The following is an 18792-nucleotide window of genomic DNA, read 5'->3' on the forward strand; positions in this document are numbered from 1 at the left end:
CAGATCTTTTGGTCATGGTGACACAAAACTAAGTAGATATATTCCTAGCTATATACTTTACATAGATTTTCTATTTCATGATGGCAATACCATGTTTGGATAAAATGTTACAGACCCAGATATATATGGAATAAATTTGCTTATCCAAATGGTTCCTAGAAATAAGAATGTAGTGAGCAGTCCTTGCCTATTTCTTCAGTGTCCTCACCTTGGGAGATAAGCTGTGGAGATCCGCAACAACTATGGCCGGGGAAGACGTGAGGACTGGTTTGTCCAATCCTTCTGGTTTCCTGCTCAGGGCTGGGCTGCAGCCCTGTGGTTGACCTATGGCAGGAAGCGTGTCTGTTGGGGCAGCGGTTGGCTCTGGCTGAGACTCAATGAAGGTAACAGATCGTTTCTGATCCACTGTAAGTCAGAAAATAGGGGAGAAATTGGTGGTTGATGCTTAGTAACTGGCATTAGCCAGTGTCTCCTGGATTTTCTTAATGAAGACATTGCTGGGTTATTAATAAATGAAGGCATATTTGACTGTTTTGTATGCTTTGATTTCAACTTATTATAAACAGTAGGAATTGGTTAGGAAAATCATTTTTAAATAATAAATGGCCTAAAACAAGATTTGCAAGGAGCATTAGTAAACTTGATTGGCCCCTCATAACAACTGTCAAAGGACTTAAAAGTCCCAGAATATTATTCTTCACAGCTTTGTCTTCAGTGAGAAATAATAATCCCAATTCCTTGCTCAAGTAGAAAAAAAAAAAAAACCCACCCTTTTTACTCAAATGTCAGAATATCAATGGTTTGGCTAGGACTCTTCCATTTTCTTAGGTTCATGGGGGTAGAATCAGGGTTAGAAAGAATAAAAAGCATTAAAATTTTCTGGAGAATTTCTTCCCTTATCCTAACACCTCCCCACTGGCGTTTATCTGCATCTGCTCGGTTTCTGCAGGCCTTTTTGTCTCACTTGCATGACATCATTTCAATGGCACAGGCAGAAGGGACCCAGGAGGCCTCACCAGATGGCTTCGTCTTAGGTTGAATACTCCTGCGAGTGGTTGACAGCCGAGCCCCATGTCTGTTTTTGGGTTCAGTCTGAGTCTTCTGCCGTGACAGTAGGGGACGTCTTAGCTAAAGAGAACAGGCAGAATAAAACTGGCAAAGGAGTCCAGCTGCTTGCAGGGAAAGCGGCGCTCAGAGGATTCTGACTATAGCTTTTACCTTTATTTTCATGTTCCCCTGGACTCCTGTTCTTACATTTATAGCTGATAAAATTCTTTCTGCACATTTAACTGTAACTGTTTTCTTCTGGTATCCCTTTTAACCAATTCATTTCCCAATTATTATTCCTTTAATGTTCCTAAGAATATTAATTGACATAATTTAAAATTTTAATTTTGAGAATTTCAGTGGATATACAATGAACAATTATTGCTTACTAACCAATCTTTATTCATCTAAAAGGTATAGTTGAACATATGCTAACTTTCAAGGAGGAGGTTCATTAAAAAAAAAAAAAAACTCAGATGCTGGCAAAATATCTTGTACCTGAATCAGTCAATTCTGGGAAGTTCCCTTTGAAGAAACAGTGCAGCTTCATTTCTATTTTTATTTAGAAAGTGATATAAAATAACCCTACCTAAGGACATTTGTAAAGGTGATCTTTACTTCAATTTTGGTTTTAAATTAAATCATGAATCTTGAAATGAAAAAGGATTTTTTCATCTTTGTTTCTCTGAAGAAACTGGCCTTAAATATTAAATCAACAGATCTTTCACTCTAAGTGAGATTGATTGTAAAGAAGATTTCTGGGTAGAGAACAAGCCCACTTAACTTTTCTAAGTAATCTTCTTTGTAAATAAGGAGATTCAGATCTGAAACAAAAGCTCAAAACTGTCTAAACACTTACCATGTTTTAAAGTTGCTCTGTACTGATTATTTGATGTAAAGAGAAGGCAAAATATAATCTTAATATACATAGGCACTAAAATTCAAACAAAGCCTCCATTTCACAGGATGGTTCTTCTATTCTTTCAGGGTCTGCTTACCTGCCTCAAACCCCTCTTCCTCCCCAGTGGCTGCTGAATAAGAAGGTTCTGCTGGCCAGGTTCACTCTGCACACTTGCCACCCTGTCAAGCATCAACAGTGTTAGTGTACCCTAGAGAGAAGGCAGAAGACCATCCTCTGGTGGGTGTTAGCCAAAACCACTTTTATGGAACAGTCACTTCAAAGATACCATTATCTTTGAAGGATGTTTGGGAAAGAGTCCCTGGGATGGGGGTTTTAAAGGTTTGGGTGGGAGGACAAGGCTTTGTAGCCCCAAGCTGCCAAAATTGAGATTCTGTTTTCAATCACTGATACTGTATCTGTCATTCAGCAAAATACTGGTTCAATCACACCCCTGGTTTGGAACCACCAAAAGGTTTATGATGCCATATTCTAATCTCAATTTTTTTCCAAGGGGAAGGGAAAAGGTGGTGACAGACACACACAAACAACTCTATCACATGGATGGGAAACACCTTTTTAAAAATTCCAATTTAAATGAAAATAAGATGGACAAATATCAAACACATCAGACACAGAATCCATTTGGGTGAAGGGGCACATTCAACACATGTTTGCAGCCTGAAGTCTCTGTGACTACTGAGTAAATGAGTAGTCACATGGGTAGAAATTTCAATGTTTTAAAAAATGATTTTAGATTTAAAAGGCTGGCAAAGTAATTAAGCTGTCATTACAACTCAGAAGCTTTAATATTGAGTAGCTGCACTCAAATATATTGTGCAGTTTATAAAAGCAACAACCTGCTCCCCCCAAATTTACTGTGTATGTGTGTTCTTTCATAAGCAAAAAATGACTACTGGAAGTAGTTGCTATTTTAGTGTTTAGTGAAACTGAAAATATTAATATGGCCCATGGTTCTTTTTCATTCTGCATGCAAGTATCATAGGTATTTATAATGGGGGAGTGGTAAAAAAGAAATACACTGTGCCCCAGACAACACTGTAATTCTGTGGATGATGCCAATGTGATTATTTGGTTTATGGGTAATTAATTTCTGCTTTGCCTTTGCAAAAGGAGAGTCATCTACAGATATTTTTTAGAGTAAACATATTCCACAGAGGAACCCAGAGTCAGCAACTGTCCAGAAAAAAAAGAAAGGTTCTGTCTATTTATTTCCATTTCTTAAAAAAACAAAACAAAAAACAAAAAAAAAAACACCAAGCTACCCAAATACCTAGTTGCAGTTTTAGGAAGAGAAACTGGTGGCAAGATGGGAAATAAGATATGTTTCCCTGTTGTATTAACAACTGGGTAATTATCACATAGTTGACACAGTCACTTTTTCATTTTTAAAAAGTTTTAACTCATATTTTCATTAGAAGAAAATTGATGATTTACAAAAAGGATTTGTCAGTGTTTTTATGGAATAAGGATATAATCACACCATTTAGAGTACACAACACAAACTTGTAAAACAAGTACCAAAAACAAGTGTTTTAAAACTTTTTTGTTCTCCTAAATATCAAGTTCAAAAGATCTATGTACATTATCATCATATATGTATATGTATACACACATCTACATATTCATATATGACCTTATAGCATGTATAAACTTTCTGTGAAGATGAAAAACTATCCCAGTGGACCAGTGTAATAAATTCTGATAATCCAGACTATGTTGCTGGCATGTCTGAAATGACATCTCCTTATAATTATACATTATAACGTGCCTATTAAATTGAAAAGAGTAATTATCTATATGCACAAAAGTAGAATCAAGTTTCTCCCAATACCAAGCAAAGCTTCCATTGGAATGGATTCTTCATTGACATCTAAATGTTACCTCAGTTCCCTTGGCCATAAAGGGAGGTTGATACTTACCAACTACCTCCCATTAAGGTAGAGAAAAGAAGTTAGTTGATGTCAAATGGTTTGATCATGAAAAGAAATGTATATAGCATGCTTTCTTGTTTTACATTTGATGTTTGTAATGAGTTTATTGCTTCTAGAACACTACAGGGAAATTGGTAATACAATGTTTTGAAAATAGTTGGGCAGAGAAAATGAATTTGAGGCAGTCCACTTGTCTCATTTTTATTCAGTAATCTGAGATTGTGAGGAAAAAAATGGTGCAAGAAAAGAAAAATATGCGTTACTTAGGGAGTGTTAAATGTCAAAACATAATGATAATTTCATGATGATTATTCTAAGGGAGGATCACAAGCACCAAAATCTTCTCTGTGGATAGAGAGGTTTATATCTAAGAAATGTATCAAGTTTAGCTTTAATAATTAGCCGTTCTAGGTAAATAGTAAAGCATTTCATAATGGAATGCATGTATCAAAGATGAAATCTTAGAACATGCCCCTGGAAATACATCCTAGCTGATAAATTTATGCTCCCTAGAAATATGATGCTAACATGCTTATATCTGGAACATAAATGGGTGACTTAACTGTGAACAGTTAGGAGTCATTCATAATAAAGAGCCAAGAAATCCTGTTAAAAATGTAGTTTATGCAAAACACATTACTTTTTTGTAGTCTATATCAAACTGGAGTCACATATAAAAATTAGTTGCTCTCTGTATTATGTAATATTTCAGTTACCTGTAGGATTTGTTATGTATGACTATAAGATGTGTAATACTAAATCGAACCAACAAAAGACCAAGGTGTTTGCATTAAGAACCTCTCTATATTATACCCCATTTTCTTTTCAGTTTTTTCAAGCAGTTCCATCATAGTCCTCACATACTACAACTGTAATAATAAAATTTATTTTTCTCTTCAAGGAAGTACTATATTTTATTGGACGGTCTCAACGTTTTAAATATTATACTCTAATAGGCCATTGGGTCCTTATGAATAACTACAGTATCTATTTCATGTATCATAGTCATGAAAAGTTGAGATTACACCAAGATTTGTCAAAGTAGTGGGAGAAGTACTAAAAATTCTTATCTCATACAGAAAACTGATTTCTTGACATTTTTAATCTTGAGAATGAGAAATGGATGATTTCCATTTGTCTTGGCCAAATATGGTGAAACAAAAAGCAGAAGAAAACTTTCTAAACTGAAGTTAACATCTTACAATATGTTTCAAAGTAGATCATCCCTTGTTATTTTTGATTAGCTAAAAAGTATCACCTCAGCAAATCATATAATGGTGTAGATTTTAAAGAAGTAAATGCAATTGGGACTCAGCAGAACTAGGTGGTTCAAATTGTCTGTAAAAAACAAAACTTCTCATTCAAAATACAAGGAAGTAATTTACAAATAAAGAAAATTTATATACTATTAGGAAAACAATTCTAACACAAATAACTTCTTTTCCCCCATTTAAGCATGATGGCCTGGGTTGTAGTATGTAAACATATATGTATACATAACTTGGTTTCTTAAAATAAGGAATAGGCAAACAAGGGGCCATTCAGTAAGGCAATAAAAATTCATCTCACTTGACTCAAATTACAAAAAAAAATTATAAAAGATGGAAGTATATTTCATTAGAAAAAAAACTTAAGTAGAAGCACTGAATGAGAACAACACATGAAAAAATGAATGAGTATTTTTATTGCTTCTATCTGTGCCTTTGTCTTTAGTTTTAATAAGGTTATAGATGTCTGGAGGTTGAACATGAGACACACAGCATAGCCATTTACCCTGGGTGATTGCCTTGCGATGGAAATTCATAAATCCAGCACTGAAGGAGCCATAAGGCATTTTTAGAAAACAGGGAAAGAAACAGTAGACCAAATCCTACTTCCCCCTTCCCAATAAAAATTATTGTTTAAAATTTTCTTAGCCTCCACAACATCCAGGAAAATATATTTTAAGTGCCACAGATTTTAGAAATTAGAGGCTGGAATAGAAAGGGGGGAAAATCTGGATTTTAAATATCTTATAATAAGAACCAATTCAGCAATGGCAAAGAACACATCTGAGTGTTACAACACACATTTTCTTAGCCATTAATTCTCAGCTACATAAAAAGTTGAAATATTTATTGTACTTTAAGAGGACTTGCCAAGGTTTTATGCTGTGAAAATGTAGATGACCATGAGATGGATTCTACTAAATAGGTTATCTTTATTTCACTTACACTATAGTCTTGTTCAAATTGAAGCCACATGCTTATTTTTCACTGTGATTAAAATTATCCTGACAAAATCAAATAACCTAAAAATTTCTCTTTAAAATTAGATTTTTGCCTTTCTATATATCTCTTATCCTAAAAATAAAATATGACCATGGTGTGTGCATGTGTGTGTGTGTGTGTGTGTGTTTGGGGTGGGGGAGGGAGAGAACATCTATACTGAGTTTCTACACCTCTTCACCCTCCAGAGAAGAATATTTTTCCATGGAATATTGATTGCTTCAGTTTATGAATTTCCAAAGAAATAATTTTTTATTCAAAGCATAGTGTTCCTAACAGGGTATTTCTTGGGGTGAAGTTTTAAAGATAAACATGTTAACATAATTTTAAAAAAATCTTAAATCTTCTATAGGTGTGCAAAATTGCTTATTAATTTCCTCCTATTCATCCAGTTTTCTTGGTCTCTTCCTCATTTAGCCCACTCAGTTCAACTTGCCCATTTGCCTAAAACAAGTGCTCTTTCACAGGCCAATTCTCATGAAAGTTTAATCAAAATGTTATTGGGGGTGAGGTGGGAAGAACAGGATTTATTATTTTTCCTTAGGCATGATTCCTGATGTTTCCTTGGGCCAGATTTTCCTTAGGAGTACTTTGAGTGTATTTTAGGTCCTGAGTACCAGAGTATGTGCTAACTGTAATTTACATGGTTAGTGCCTTACTTGAGGATTTTAAAACTATGGAGTAATAAAGCAGTCTCATGCCAAAAAATAAGAAAGTCTGGAAACCAAATATAAAAAGTATACTATTTTATAAACCCACCTCTTAGTAAATACCAAAAAGTTCCTCTCCTCCAAAGAGAACTTGGTGACATGATGGAGTTCAAGAGATACATTGCAGTATATGGCAAAGGTGGATGTGCTAACTGGTGGTGGAATGCCTCTGTGTTAATAGTATTATTTCAGAATCCAAAGTGAATGCCTCATCTTCCCATCTCTTAATGACGACAGCTGGGTCTAGGTGACTGACACCCAGAACTACAATACAACCAAGCAACAGATCAACAACAGCTGATGTAAGACAGCCATCAAAATCCTGACTACCTTGACTAATTCAGCTATAGATAAAATTTATAGCTTTAGCTCCAAACCAGTTTCACCTAGCACAAACTTTGAGTTAATTCCCATTAACACTGGACCCAGGGCAGCCTGAATTGGTTTAGATAACTTCAGTCATTTGAACCCTGAGTCATCCAGAGAAGGCCAAATCATTTGGACAATTCATAAAAATAAACTCAGTCCCCTGCCTCCTCTCATTAACTCTAGACTGGTACTTATACTCAGCAAAAGGAGAATTTGGCCTAATTAGAAAAGTCTACCCAAATGGAAGCCCAATTTAATACTTTCTACTCTCAGTAGGCCACTGAAATTATCTTCTAATCAAGTTTCTTTTGTCCAACATGCAATTTTAAGCATTAAGCAAAAGCATTCTTTGAAAGCAATGGTTACACTGCTAGACTTGGTTCAGATGCTTCAGATACTGTAAACAATTAAGGAAAACCCTCTTAAGGATTGTTTTGTTTCTCAACTTCTTCTTTGTCCCTACAGCTCTTGCTAATGGAATTAAGTTTGCATCTTCAGCACTTCCACATTTACCACCAATAAGAGACTGATCTATCAAGGCAGGGGCTCGCAAACACAAATGAATGTCATGAATCATGGATCCAGTTAATAATAATAATTAAAAAAAGACCCAATGATGGACTAAATTTCCCATTTTCAATTGCAAAAGAAAATGTGAAATCCAAACAAGGTGCAAGGAAAACAAAAGACAACCTTTCACAGGAACGGCCTCTCAACATTTCCTCATCTTTGTGATAAAGCAATAAACACGGATATATTGTACTCACTACATAATGTTTTACCTTGAGATGGAACAAAGACACTCTAAGGATGAACAAGAAGCATTACCCCTAATGAGGATTAGTTGAGAGGTGTAAATTAACAGCACAAGATTAGGAATGTTTGACGTGGTTTATCTGAGTGTTAAAGGTGCAGTCCCCTTCTCTGAGCTTTAAATGAATAGTCAAGACATATCATTTGCATGAGACTTCTCTTACCAGAAAATGTTTTGTGTCTGATATTTAATGGCAAGTTTAAAGTAATCTTTGTGCTAGAACAGACATTTTTTTTCTTATGTGTAGTTTGAAGAAGCTACTATTTTAAATAGCTTGCCAAATAGCATACATCAAAGAGAAGGAATTATATAAATTGTAGTAACATGATTATTCTTCTGATAGCATGGTTGTTTTCTTACCATCCATGGTATCAGCTAAAAGACCTGGCTCAATTTAATACAAGTACTTCTAGATGATGGGAAGTTGTATTAAAAGGCCTCTGAAAAGCAATTGTTAATTAATCTCAGTGTAAAAAGGAATGATTAGATGGGACAAATTTAACATTTGGCATTATCAAACTTTCTGTTTATGGGGTGGTGGTGCTGGGGATTGAACCCAGGGCCTCACATGTGCTAAGCACATACTCTACCACTGTACCACTGAGCTACACCTCTATCCCCTGACATATCAAACTTTTTAGACATCAAGGGGAGAAGCCCCATAGAGAATTCTGTAGATTTGATTTTTTTTTTTTTTTGGTAAGATTTTTTAGGCCATTCATGATTCAACTCTGAAGCTGAAAATGATGGAGGGTTTGCTACACCTTTGACTTCCAGGCTTGAGTGTTCATGAACAACAAAGGGCAAGGAATGGAAATAGGTATCAAGACTGGGAGAGAGGAGACAGAGAGACAGAGTTGACAGGGAACAGCTAGTTTCCCAGCACAGACACCAATAGACAGGTAGGCGTTGACACTGTACCTAGAGAGGCTGCCCTCAGCGGCCAGGCCCTGGGAGTCATCGAGGACATTAGGTTCACTGCAGGAGGGGTAGGGAGATGAAGCATTTAGGGAAAGAAAGTGCAAAAAGAAGAAAAAAGAAAACAAAAAGAAAAAAGAAAGAGAAAAAGGCATGCGATTTTCTGTTTCCAGGAACCAAAAATAAATTTAACAGAACAAGGAAGGAAAAGGAGACAGTCAACCATTTCACCTTGTGCTGGGTTTGTCAAGACATAGGACTCAAGGCAATGGGGAAGGAAGGACTTTGGATGGATAGGACTCTCAGAGGAGTGGTCTGTTTATTGGTCAAGAGTTAAAATGAGCTCCAAATGGACAAATGAGCTCTGAAACGCATTAGAGAATGAATCTGTAGAAGATGATACTATTATTTCTTTGGTAACCATTTGGTTAGGTGGTTATTATTTTTAACCTATCTCAAGTACTTAGTTCTTTATTGACCGGGACCCTGCTTCTTGTGCAATCTATGACGAAACCACTTACCATAACTTGCCACAACCAAACTCTTGGAACCAATGCCATTAAGAAAAGCAAAGAATGATATCAATTTTCCCTGCTTAGTTTTGCATTAAAAATATAAGTAAATGAATGGAAGGACGATATTTTGGAAAATTCACATTTACCTCCTTACTCTCCATCCTCTAATGACTGAATTGTAAATGCTAAAAGAAGAAACCTGTCAGGTTGGTGGAAAAAAATTATTTTATTGATTTATTTGGATGTAGATAGACTGAGATTTGTGAAAAGAAAATGTGTGATACTTTGGTTTTCCTTTGTGCATCACATTGAGCCATGAGGCACTCAAAACATACTTATGGAATTTGGTGGAATTAAACCATTTAGGAAACTGAAGTAGCCCCAAAGAATTGAGGTTTACTTGATTGTTAAAATAGTCTCTGTCCCCAGGAAGAGGCTAATTTTCTCTAATGTGCAGAGACAGTATTACCTTCACTAGTCTTCTGAAATATGATTCAAGTCCAAATGGATTAACTATTTTATCTTTTCTGAAGTTCTAGTATATTTATATACTAAAGAGATTTTCTCCCTGAAAACAATGTTTTTTGGAGAGGTGTACCAGGGATTGAGTTTAGGGGCACTTGACCACTGAACAACATCCCCAGCCCTATTTTGTATTTTATTTAGAGACAGGGCCTCACTGGCTTTGAACTTGAGATCCTCCTGCTTCAACCTCCTGAGCTGCTGGGATTACAGGCATGCGCCACTGTGTCCAGCCCTGGAAACAATTTAAGCCATTAATAACTATGTAGAAAGGGAATTGATAATCTGGATTATTTTAGGTAAACAACATAAAAACCTTCTATTTAAAATTCCTTTTATTCTATGGTTTAAATAAAACAAATAAATTGCTAGCTTTATTCTTGCTATAACCTTGTACATTGCTACAAATTAAAAATAAACTAATATCTACTAATATTAAGTGCTTATGTGACTTCACATCTTTTTTTGGATACACTGTTGGGCTTTTTAATTTTTTTGATTACAAATTTTATTTATAAAGTTTTTTTTCCAAAAGAAAACTAAAAATATTAGGCTAACAAATATACAATGATAGGAACCTTTATATGTTGATATTTATAATAGTTAAAATACATATACAATATTATTTTCTTAAAAATATACAATTTACTTGTTAGTCACCTTTATCATTTCACCCTGTTCTTCGATATTCTTCAAAGGTTAGCTTTATTTCACAAACTTTATTTCATCAGTGCAGTTTTCATGAACCATTTGTTAAAGGATTTGAGTACAGGATAATTATTCCTACATATATATTTTTTAATCTGATCATTACCATGAGCCTGACTTATTATTTTCAGTGTGTGAATGGGCATGAAAAATATGTTGGGTATTAAAAATAAACAACAAACTAACAAAAATCCCAGAAAGGCAATTCTTTGAAAGAATTCAATTACTGACATGAAAATGTCATTGTTTTTAAAATAGATAATGTTTGACTCTTATGTCAGATCATTTTCTATATTATACTTTTATTATATCTTAGAAGTTTTAAAACTTATGTTCTTAGATGGCAGATAACACAAAAAGGAAATGTTAAAAGGGTTTAGTCATGGAATCATAGAGCTATATAGAGAGAAATTGCTTTAAAGATCATTTTGGCCAACCTCCTCATTTCACAGAGGGAAAAATTGTTAAATGACCTGTGCAAGGTCACACACAGTGGCATAGGTCCCTTTCTGCTTGGTTAAACATCCCTACCTCCAGCTGAACCCTGATGACATACCAGAAGCCTAAACTTTACCAAATATACCAACCTGGTCCTAAGCTCTTGTCAAATTCTCATTATTAGCTTAGTTAATCATGAATCTGAAATGTAAGAATGCCATTAGACCATCAGAAAGAAGACAGTATATCTATTTATGGAAAAATATAAAGGAGAGACAATGCTTTGGTTAGAAATTGGGGTCCTTCTAGTAGCCTGGCCTAGAAAACTGCAAATTATTGCTTGCAGGTTTGTAGTTGAAAAATCCTTTGTTGAATGGTCTGTCTGAAAACATAACTGTCTCTTGCTTCTCCTTCAGTCTTTGTAGAATAACATGAGTATATTTTCAGAATTTCTACCTTTGTCCCCAAGTGCCAAGTATAAGATAGCATAGCTCTTTACCTCTGGCTGGGTAACATGCCCACCTCAGCCTGAGGTGCAGACATGCTGGAGACATGGCTAGAGAATCGACGTCTTCCAGTGGCACTCAGGAGGTAAGCTTCCTGTTCACTTACCACACTGGGCATGCTTACAGAGTCGTCTGAAAGGGCAGAGGGACAGAGTGTTATAAAAACAGTGATACTAATCAAAAAACACCAACCACAGTTCTACTTAGATTCCATCTGTGGCTTGAGCATAATCCTAGGGCTGTCACTAAAACTAAATTATCATTGATTTCTTTATAAGGATGAAAAACTAAGACCCCAGGGACCTATGACAGCTCTTCAGGTCCACATATCTCCCTCCCTCCCAACTAGAACAGTTTTCATAAAATAAATGTAAACTTCTTGTCTGTTTTACAAGTATATTATTTCTGAAAAGTTAACAGGCACTTGCAAATTAAAGATCTGAAAGCTAGAACTATATAAATTTTTAAGACATTCCAGGAATAGTTTAATAGGGAGTTTGTTATTGAATGAGTAAGTATATTTCTTTGACTTTTAAAAACTACTTTCAGTACATTATATGATTTCTCTCTTGTTTTGAGAAAGACTATTTCAGATATTTGGGGGAAAAATATTTGAGAAACTTTAAAGTTCAGAAATAAGTTCTTATTTTAACCAAAATTTTTAAATTTACATATATAATCTTGTTTTCTCTATAAAAGCAGAAACTAATATATTCAAATCCAAATTAACTTTAGCACAGTATTTGTGACAAGCTGACTTTTCTAAGTGAGTTAATGTTTATTGCTGAACACTAAATATTCTTCAATAAGCATATCATGTTTTGGTGAATATATCTACTATATAAAATTATTCAATACCATCTATTTAAAATAATCCATGGTAATATTTATTTTTTAAAATGTATTTTTTAGTTGTAGATGGACACAATACCTTCATCATATTTATTTATTTATTTTATGTGGTGCTGAGGATGGAACCCAGTGCCTCATACATGCTAAGCAAGAGCTCTACCACTGAGCCACAATCCCAGCCCCAAATGATAATATTTCTAATTGAACTTATTTTGAAAAAAAATTGAATATGAAAAGTGCTAGAAGTTTTAATTTGTTGTGTAATGACTGACTTGAAATTGATTATTATAGAATGGCATTTCCTTTTTAGATGTGTTCATAGACAAAGCTATACAAAACATGATAGAATACCTTGAGCTATTTCTACAAAGGCTGTTTCTAGATTCCACTGTCTACCCCTTATTTGAACTCATATCACTGAACACTTACTTCCCCATATTTGTTTGGTGATTAATCACATTTGGTCTTCCACTAAGCCTTTTGTTAACTGTTCTATGTTGTGAATGCCTATCATTTCCTCTGTAGGACTACATCTGACATCTTAGAGAGCAGAGAACATGTCTTTCTCATTCTTCCTTGTCTTATGTCTGATAAGTGTTAAGTACAGGTTCAATGATTGGAAAAAATAGTTTAATTTTTAACAGGTAAATATCTGGCTCTCATACCCCTCTACCATATTAATTAACATATACCCACATCACAACCACACTTCACCATTTGTTAGTAACCTGCTTTCATCAGGATGACTGTGATGTCTGAGAACAGAGATATTAGCAAAAAATTGCAAGCTCTCAACCAATGATATTCCTAAGATCTTAGCCACCTTTGAGTATGGCATCTTCTCTACTTTTTATCTGTGGCTCCTTCCCACTGGCTAGTCATCTGCTTATTCACAAGGTTGCCTGCAAAGTAGATTTAATTCTAAAAAATAAAGGTAGTATCATTTCCCATCATGAAAAAAAAAACATGACTAATTCAAACATTAAAGACAAAATGGATTTTACTTTAAGTTCTGAACTATTACCAAGACTTAATGTTTATTTTAAACTGCTGATCCTTGTCTTTCTTCTCGTTTCTCTTTCTCCCTCTTCTCTCTCTCTCTCTCTCTCTCTCTCTCTCTCTCTCTCTCTCTCTCTCTCGTATTGGGATTGGATACAGAGGCACTTTGCCATTGAGCTGCATCCACATCCCTTTGTATTTTTTATTTTGAGACATGGTTTCACTAAGTTTCTGAGACTGTCCTTGAACTTGCGATCCTCCTGCCTTGGCCTCCACAGTCACTAGGATTACAGGCATGTACCAATGTACCCGGCACTCACTTTGTTTATTGGTCAATAATTTTCAATTTTCTTTAAGCAGAATTTGAGGTGAATTTCCATGAGCAGTCACCAGGGTAAGTTAGACACATTAACTGTACAGGTTGGATGCAGACAATATGATCATCCCTTTTTCCGACTAATATTTTATCTGACTAATCCAGAAATATTACTGATAAGTGTTTTGATGAGGCATTTCTTTTTTTTCCTGTTCTACGTACCCAACTATAGTGAGACACTGAAACACTCATTCATCTTAGTTAATTAAAATTCTAGCCTCAACTCCCAATTCCTCTATTTATTTAGTTCAGAGATGGGATTTTTGTTGTTTGGTATGAAGAGCCTAGGAGTGAGGATCTAGATTTTATTCTCAATCTTAAGGCACTGAAAGCACAATTGTGCTTTAAGTATTATATCAAGGTGTCTCAAAACACAAGTGGAAAATAACCAAGGCCATTTAAATGACAGTGGCTTATAATGGAACCTCTAAGTCTTACTTTTACTTCTTAAACCTATTCCTCTTCAGGATATATATGAAGTATTTCTTGAGCAGATTCCTCTCATTTCATAACACTGCATCTTCAGCATACCATTAGAAGCTCCTGGACTGACCTCATCACTGGACTGGTTATTCTCTGAACTCAAATTTGGGTAATCCTCCCTAAAGACAGCCGCCAGTTTTATTTTGACTGGCATAGCCAGTTAGTTTCTTCTGAATTCTAAATATACACTCTGCCCACTTTCCTTGCCCAGTGGGGTCATGAAAGTGCTGGTTAGCCCTCTAAGCAAAATGTCCAGGAGAAAAAGAAATGTCACATATCCACAATTTAAATGAGTTAGTAGAAAAGGCTGAAATATGTAATCTGAAAAAAAAATTAAGGGGTCTTCTAAAGATTTACTTTTTGCCTGAATTCTTTCCAAATGACAGAGGCTATCAAGGAATTTATAGAAGAGCAGGAGTCACAGAATCCGTCACAATTCCATTTTGAATCTTTTTTTTTGTGAGCATGACTGATGGGATCAGAACTTGAGATGGTGAAAGGTAGAACTTCTTTCCAAGCCCTCACTGACATGACCAAGCTATCTCCTGCCCAGATTCTTTGGAGTGACCTACTTTCTTCATCCTCCTCGTCAGTCCGACTCAGGGTATCCTGGGAAGCCTGCTGGGATGGCTCGCTGTCCTGCTCCCAGACAGTGCCCGTGCCCGTGTTAGAGCGGGACATGGTGGCCAGGCTCAGGCGGTAAGCAGAGGTGGAGGTGCCCACAGTACTGATGGATGTCTTCCCTTGGTAGGCTGGAGAATAGAAAGACCAAGGGAAATTCATGTGAGGCTCTGGAAAGAAAGGAAATGTTTGCTTCAAAGTTCTCCCTGACCAACAGTATCTTTTTAGTTAAACAGTATGTCTCAAACAATCCTTAGGACAAAGTAGCAAATGGAATTGGGAATGTTAACAAAAGCAAAACAAAAAACACAGAAAAATCAATATTGGCCACTGATGCACTTACAATCTAATAGTTTGTTGGTGAGAACATGTACATCCCTAACAATGTAAAGTGTTTATTGACATCGTTCCCCTTTTGTTGCTTTTCTGTTTTATTTTCCAAGGCTGGTAGGACACAAATTAATTTTGACCTGAATTGCTACCTCCAACTTGCCAATTTTTACTGAGACATATACATATATACCTTCTCTGACACAGCATATGGAAATAAAAATAAATCATAAATAAATGATATGAACCCCATAATCAAAATCAGTACACATAACTGGGTGCAGTGGCATATGCCTATAGTTCCAGCTACTCAGGAGGCCAAGGCAGATTGACTGCAAGCTTGAGCCCCCCCTCCGCCCCACACCGGGCATCTCAGTGAGATTCAGTTTCAAAAATAAAATAAAAAGAGATACAGATGTAGCTCATAGGTAGAATACTCCTGGGTTTAAGCCCTAGTACCACATATTCCACAAACACACACACACACAAACAAAAATCAGAATACGTATCAAAACTTCATTCTCATTCTCCTTTCCTGGAAATTATTATACATAAAGTATCTCTCAGTTCTATCAGATTTAGATCAGATTCTTTATCAGTTTAAGCAGAATATTTGAATGGCAATGTGAAAGTTTCAATGAGTTTGCTTCTCAAAATTTTTGTCTTTAACATATTATCTGCAAACAACAAAAGCTTTAGAAAGAAACAAAAAACCCAAGCCTAACACATAATATTTTACTTATGGATAATGATTGCCCTCTAATGATTGGCAGAGGTTTTTTTCCTTCCACATTAATCTGCTATTTATATAATAGTAAAAAGTAAAGAAAGCAAAGTCAAAGAAAATCTTTTGAACAGTATAAATGCCTCTTAGCCTGCCAACTCTAATTTACCTCTCCCCAATTTCATTTGGAAAAGTTAAAGGCTTTTCTGATTTAAAATAAATCCCCTCCAAATTACCACTTTCTCTGCATATAAGTCGTTTAATCTCTATTGAATCTCAAATTCTCCTTATTCAAATGCACTTTCAATAAGGCACCTTGCATGTATTTGTGTGAATTAAAGGAAATAATATCTGTGAAACAATCTACCATATAACAGATGCTCAATAAATTTAAGTTCCCCCTTTCAAAAAGGAAACAAAAGAATTCAAACAGGGTTCCCACTAATTAAATATTCAAGAAAGAGCTAAACTACCAAAATGAAGATTTAAAAAATATTTAGAAAAGAATAATACTACTCCTTTGGTACCCCTTTGATTTTTGTTTTCCTGTTCATGATGATCACCTGGTCAAATCTACTGTTACATCATGACAGGTAGCTTAGACATGGTTCCCAAAAAGAGGAGTATCCAGGGCATAGGGACTATTTGTAGGTCGTATTTTTACAAAAAATTCAAATTATCTCCATGCATACTTACCTGAACCACTGTGAACCGCTTCTTTTAGAATTTTTAGTTCACTATTGAACTCAGCAATGAGTGAACTCTTGCACAAAGGGCGTGGTATGAAGCGCCGCTCCAGCTGGTCAGCAATGTGTTGCCGAGCAGAAAGTTCTTCATGATTCTCTGCTGGTTGGGCCAGAAGCTAAAAGGAAGGCATTGAGTTCTCAGGGCATTAATTTCCCCATCTGAAAATTAAGCTAATTACTATACCTACTGCAAAGTTTAGTTGAGAGGAATAAATAAGATAGCGCATGTGAAGTCCTTAGAATAGTACTTCACAGAGGAAGTGCTTTCTCTATGCAGGAAGTACTTTCTCTACACAGGAAGTGCTTACTCTATACAGGAAGTGCCTACATTGCTTTGATTCTCTGCCTTCAAGAAACAGAAACAGGAAAAGGACAAGAGTAGATGCGCAGATGTGTACTAAATACCTTGGAGGAAAAGCATGCCTTAAATATCCCATCTTTTTTCATATGTTTAAAATAATTATCTCAGTCATGCCACAGACAATAGAACAACATTCTCCAGAGGATTCCATTAGACCCATTCTTTTTTTGTTGTTGTTTTTTAAGGGGAGGGGGCTAATAAATGGGGAAAAGGTTAAGTTTTATAGTTTCTGATAATTGTGAAGGTACTTCTGAAGTGAGATTTTACCATCTGGACACATTTGGGGGCTGTTTCCTCATCAAGCATGGTATCAACGAGCCCTGCTAGCTGGCTACAGTACATCCCACATGCCACACTCCTGCCACAATCCTGACTTCCTGAAGAGCAGCACATTCACAGAGCTTTCACTCCAGGAGAAGCACACACCACACCTTGCACTGGATGAAAGGGCGCAAGAGCACGAAAATGGGTATCCGGGTCCGCACAATGAAGTCGAGGAAGTCCCACAGGGCCAGGCCGCCCACCTTCCGCAGAGCCATCTCCTTCACCTGCAGGCTCAACCAGTACCACTGGCTTCCCAGCTGCCTCTCAAAGCAGACGAGAATCACCTTCAGAGCTTTACACCAGGAAAAGAGAAAAGTGAGACTGAGGGCTGCTGCTTGAAGGAACCCTACCCTGAGCCTCTACCCTGGATGCATCAGGAATTTTTCTGAATTTCTAAAATTCAGTTATTTCCAAAGACTCAACATGCATTCCTGAGTGAGTGTTCCTGACATCAAGGTGAAAAATTGTATAAAACAAATGTTTTGATGCTAATTAGAATACAAATATCTTTGTTAAATGCATTGAACTCCTATTTTGGAAAATACAAAGTAGTCCACACCCGTGAATCCCTGGTTCTAATGACATTTCTATTCCATTTTGTGCTGGCCAATGTTGATTTTCTGCCTTTCTGCTTTCCACCTTCATCAGAATAACACAATACACAAGTTGTATAAAAGGGGCTCAAGAACACAGATGCTAGATGACTTGATTTGAAATCTAGCTTGACTTTGTGTCTTTAGGCAAGTTACTTAACCTTTCTGGGTCTCAGTTTCTTCACTCCTAAAATAAGAATAACATTAACTTCTTAGAATTGTGGTAGGCATGTGAGATTTCACTGTGAATATTATAAAGCACCGAAAACACTGGTTGATGATTAATAAGTTTTCAAAATAAAGTAAAAAAAATTAAAATAGAGATGCAGTAGTCTGACCAAATAAACAAAGTAAAAACAAATCAAAACCCTTCATTAAAAAGGCAGAAAGTGGGGAGGACTGAAAAATACTTACTCATCAAGTGTTTTTATCATATTCTTGGCTTACATAGTAAGCCATTTCTCCATTAGACTCTGTGTGCTCCCTAACTTCATTTAGGGCTCTATGTCAAAGTTTGGACCTTATTTAAACCTGACTTGTTTTCATGCCTGGGATAACTGAGCATCTGTATGGATAGGTCCTGTGCACATGCATTTTTTCCCCTTCTCTTTTTTCATCACATCCCTTTTTAATGCCGTCAAACATCCCACACACTCCAAACTCCAAAGTCCCATTTTTAATCAGTGTTTGAAAAATGTCAGGCAAGATTTTCTCAA

General features: G+C 35.9%; 1 protein-coding gene across 3 annotated transcripts in view; it reads right to left on the reverse strand.

The window, feature by feature from the left end:
* Unc80 (unc-80 homolog, NALCN channel complex subunit) overlaps positions 1-18792 on the reverse strand; it is a 192481-nt gene that overhangs the window by 1221 nt on the left and 172468 nt on the right. For 2 of the 3 annotated variants that reach the window (XM_034635733.2, XM_027941958.2), the window contains 8 exons: positions 17591-17775; positions 16749-16914; positions 14950-15129; positions 11661-11799; positions 8982-9038; positions 2046-2127; positions 1017-1128; positions 209-405 (listed from right to left, as the gene is read on the reverse strand). In XM_034635733.2, coding sequence (XP_034491624.1) covers positions 209-405; positions 1017-1128; positions 2046-2127; positions 8982-9038; positions 11661-11799; positions 14950-15129; positions 16749-16914; positions 17591-17775 — 1118 coding nt within the window. The remainder of the gene's footprint in view (positions 1-208; positions 406-1016; positions 1129-2045; positions 2128-8981; positions 9039-11660; positions 11800-14949; positions 15130-16748; positions 16915-17590; positions 17776-18792) is intronic. The other variant, XM_027941959.2, reaches the window with a different exon arrangement.

Source organism: Marmota flaviventris, chromosome 11 (genome assembly GCF_047511675.1).
Source record: "Marmota flaviventris isolate mMarFla1 chromosome 11, mMarFla1.hap1, whole genome shotgun sequence".
NCBI classification, from domain to species: domain Eukaryota; kingdom Metazoa; phylum Chordata; class Mammalia; order Rodentia; family Sciuridae; genus Marmota; species Marmota flaviventris.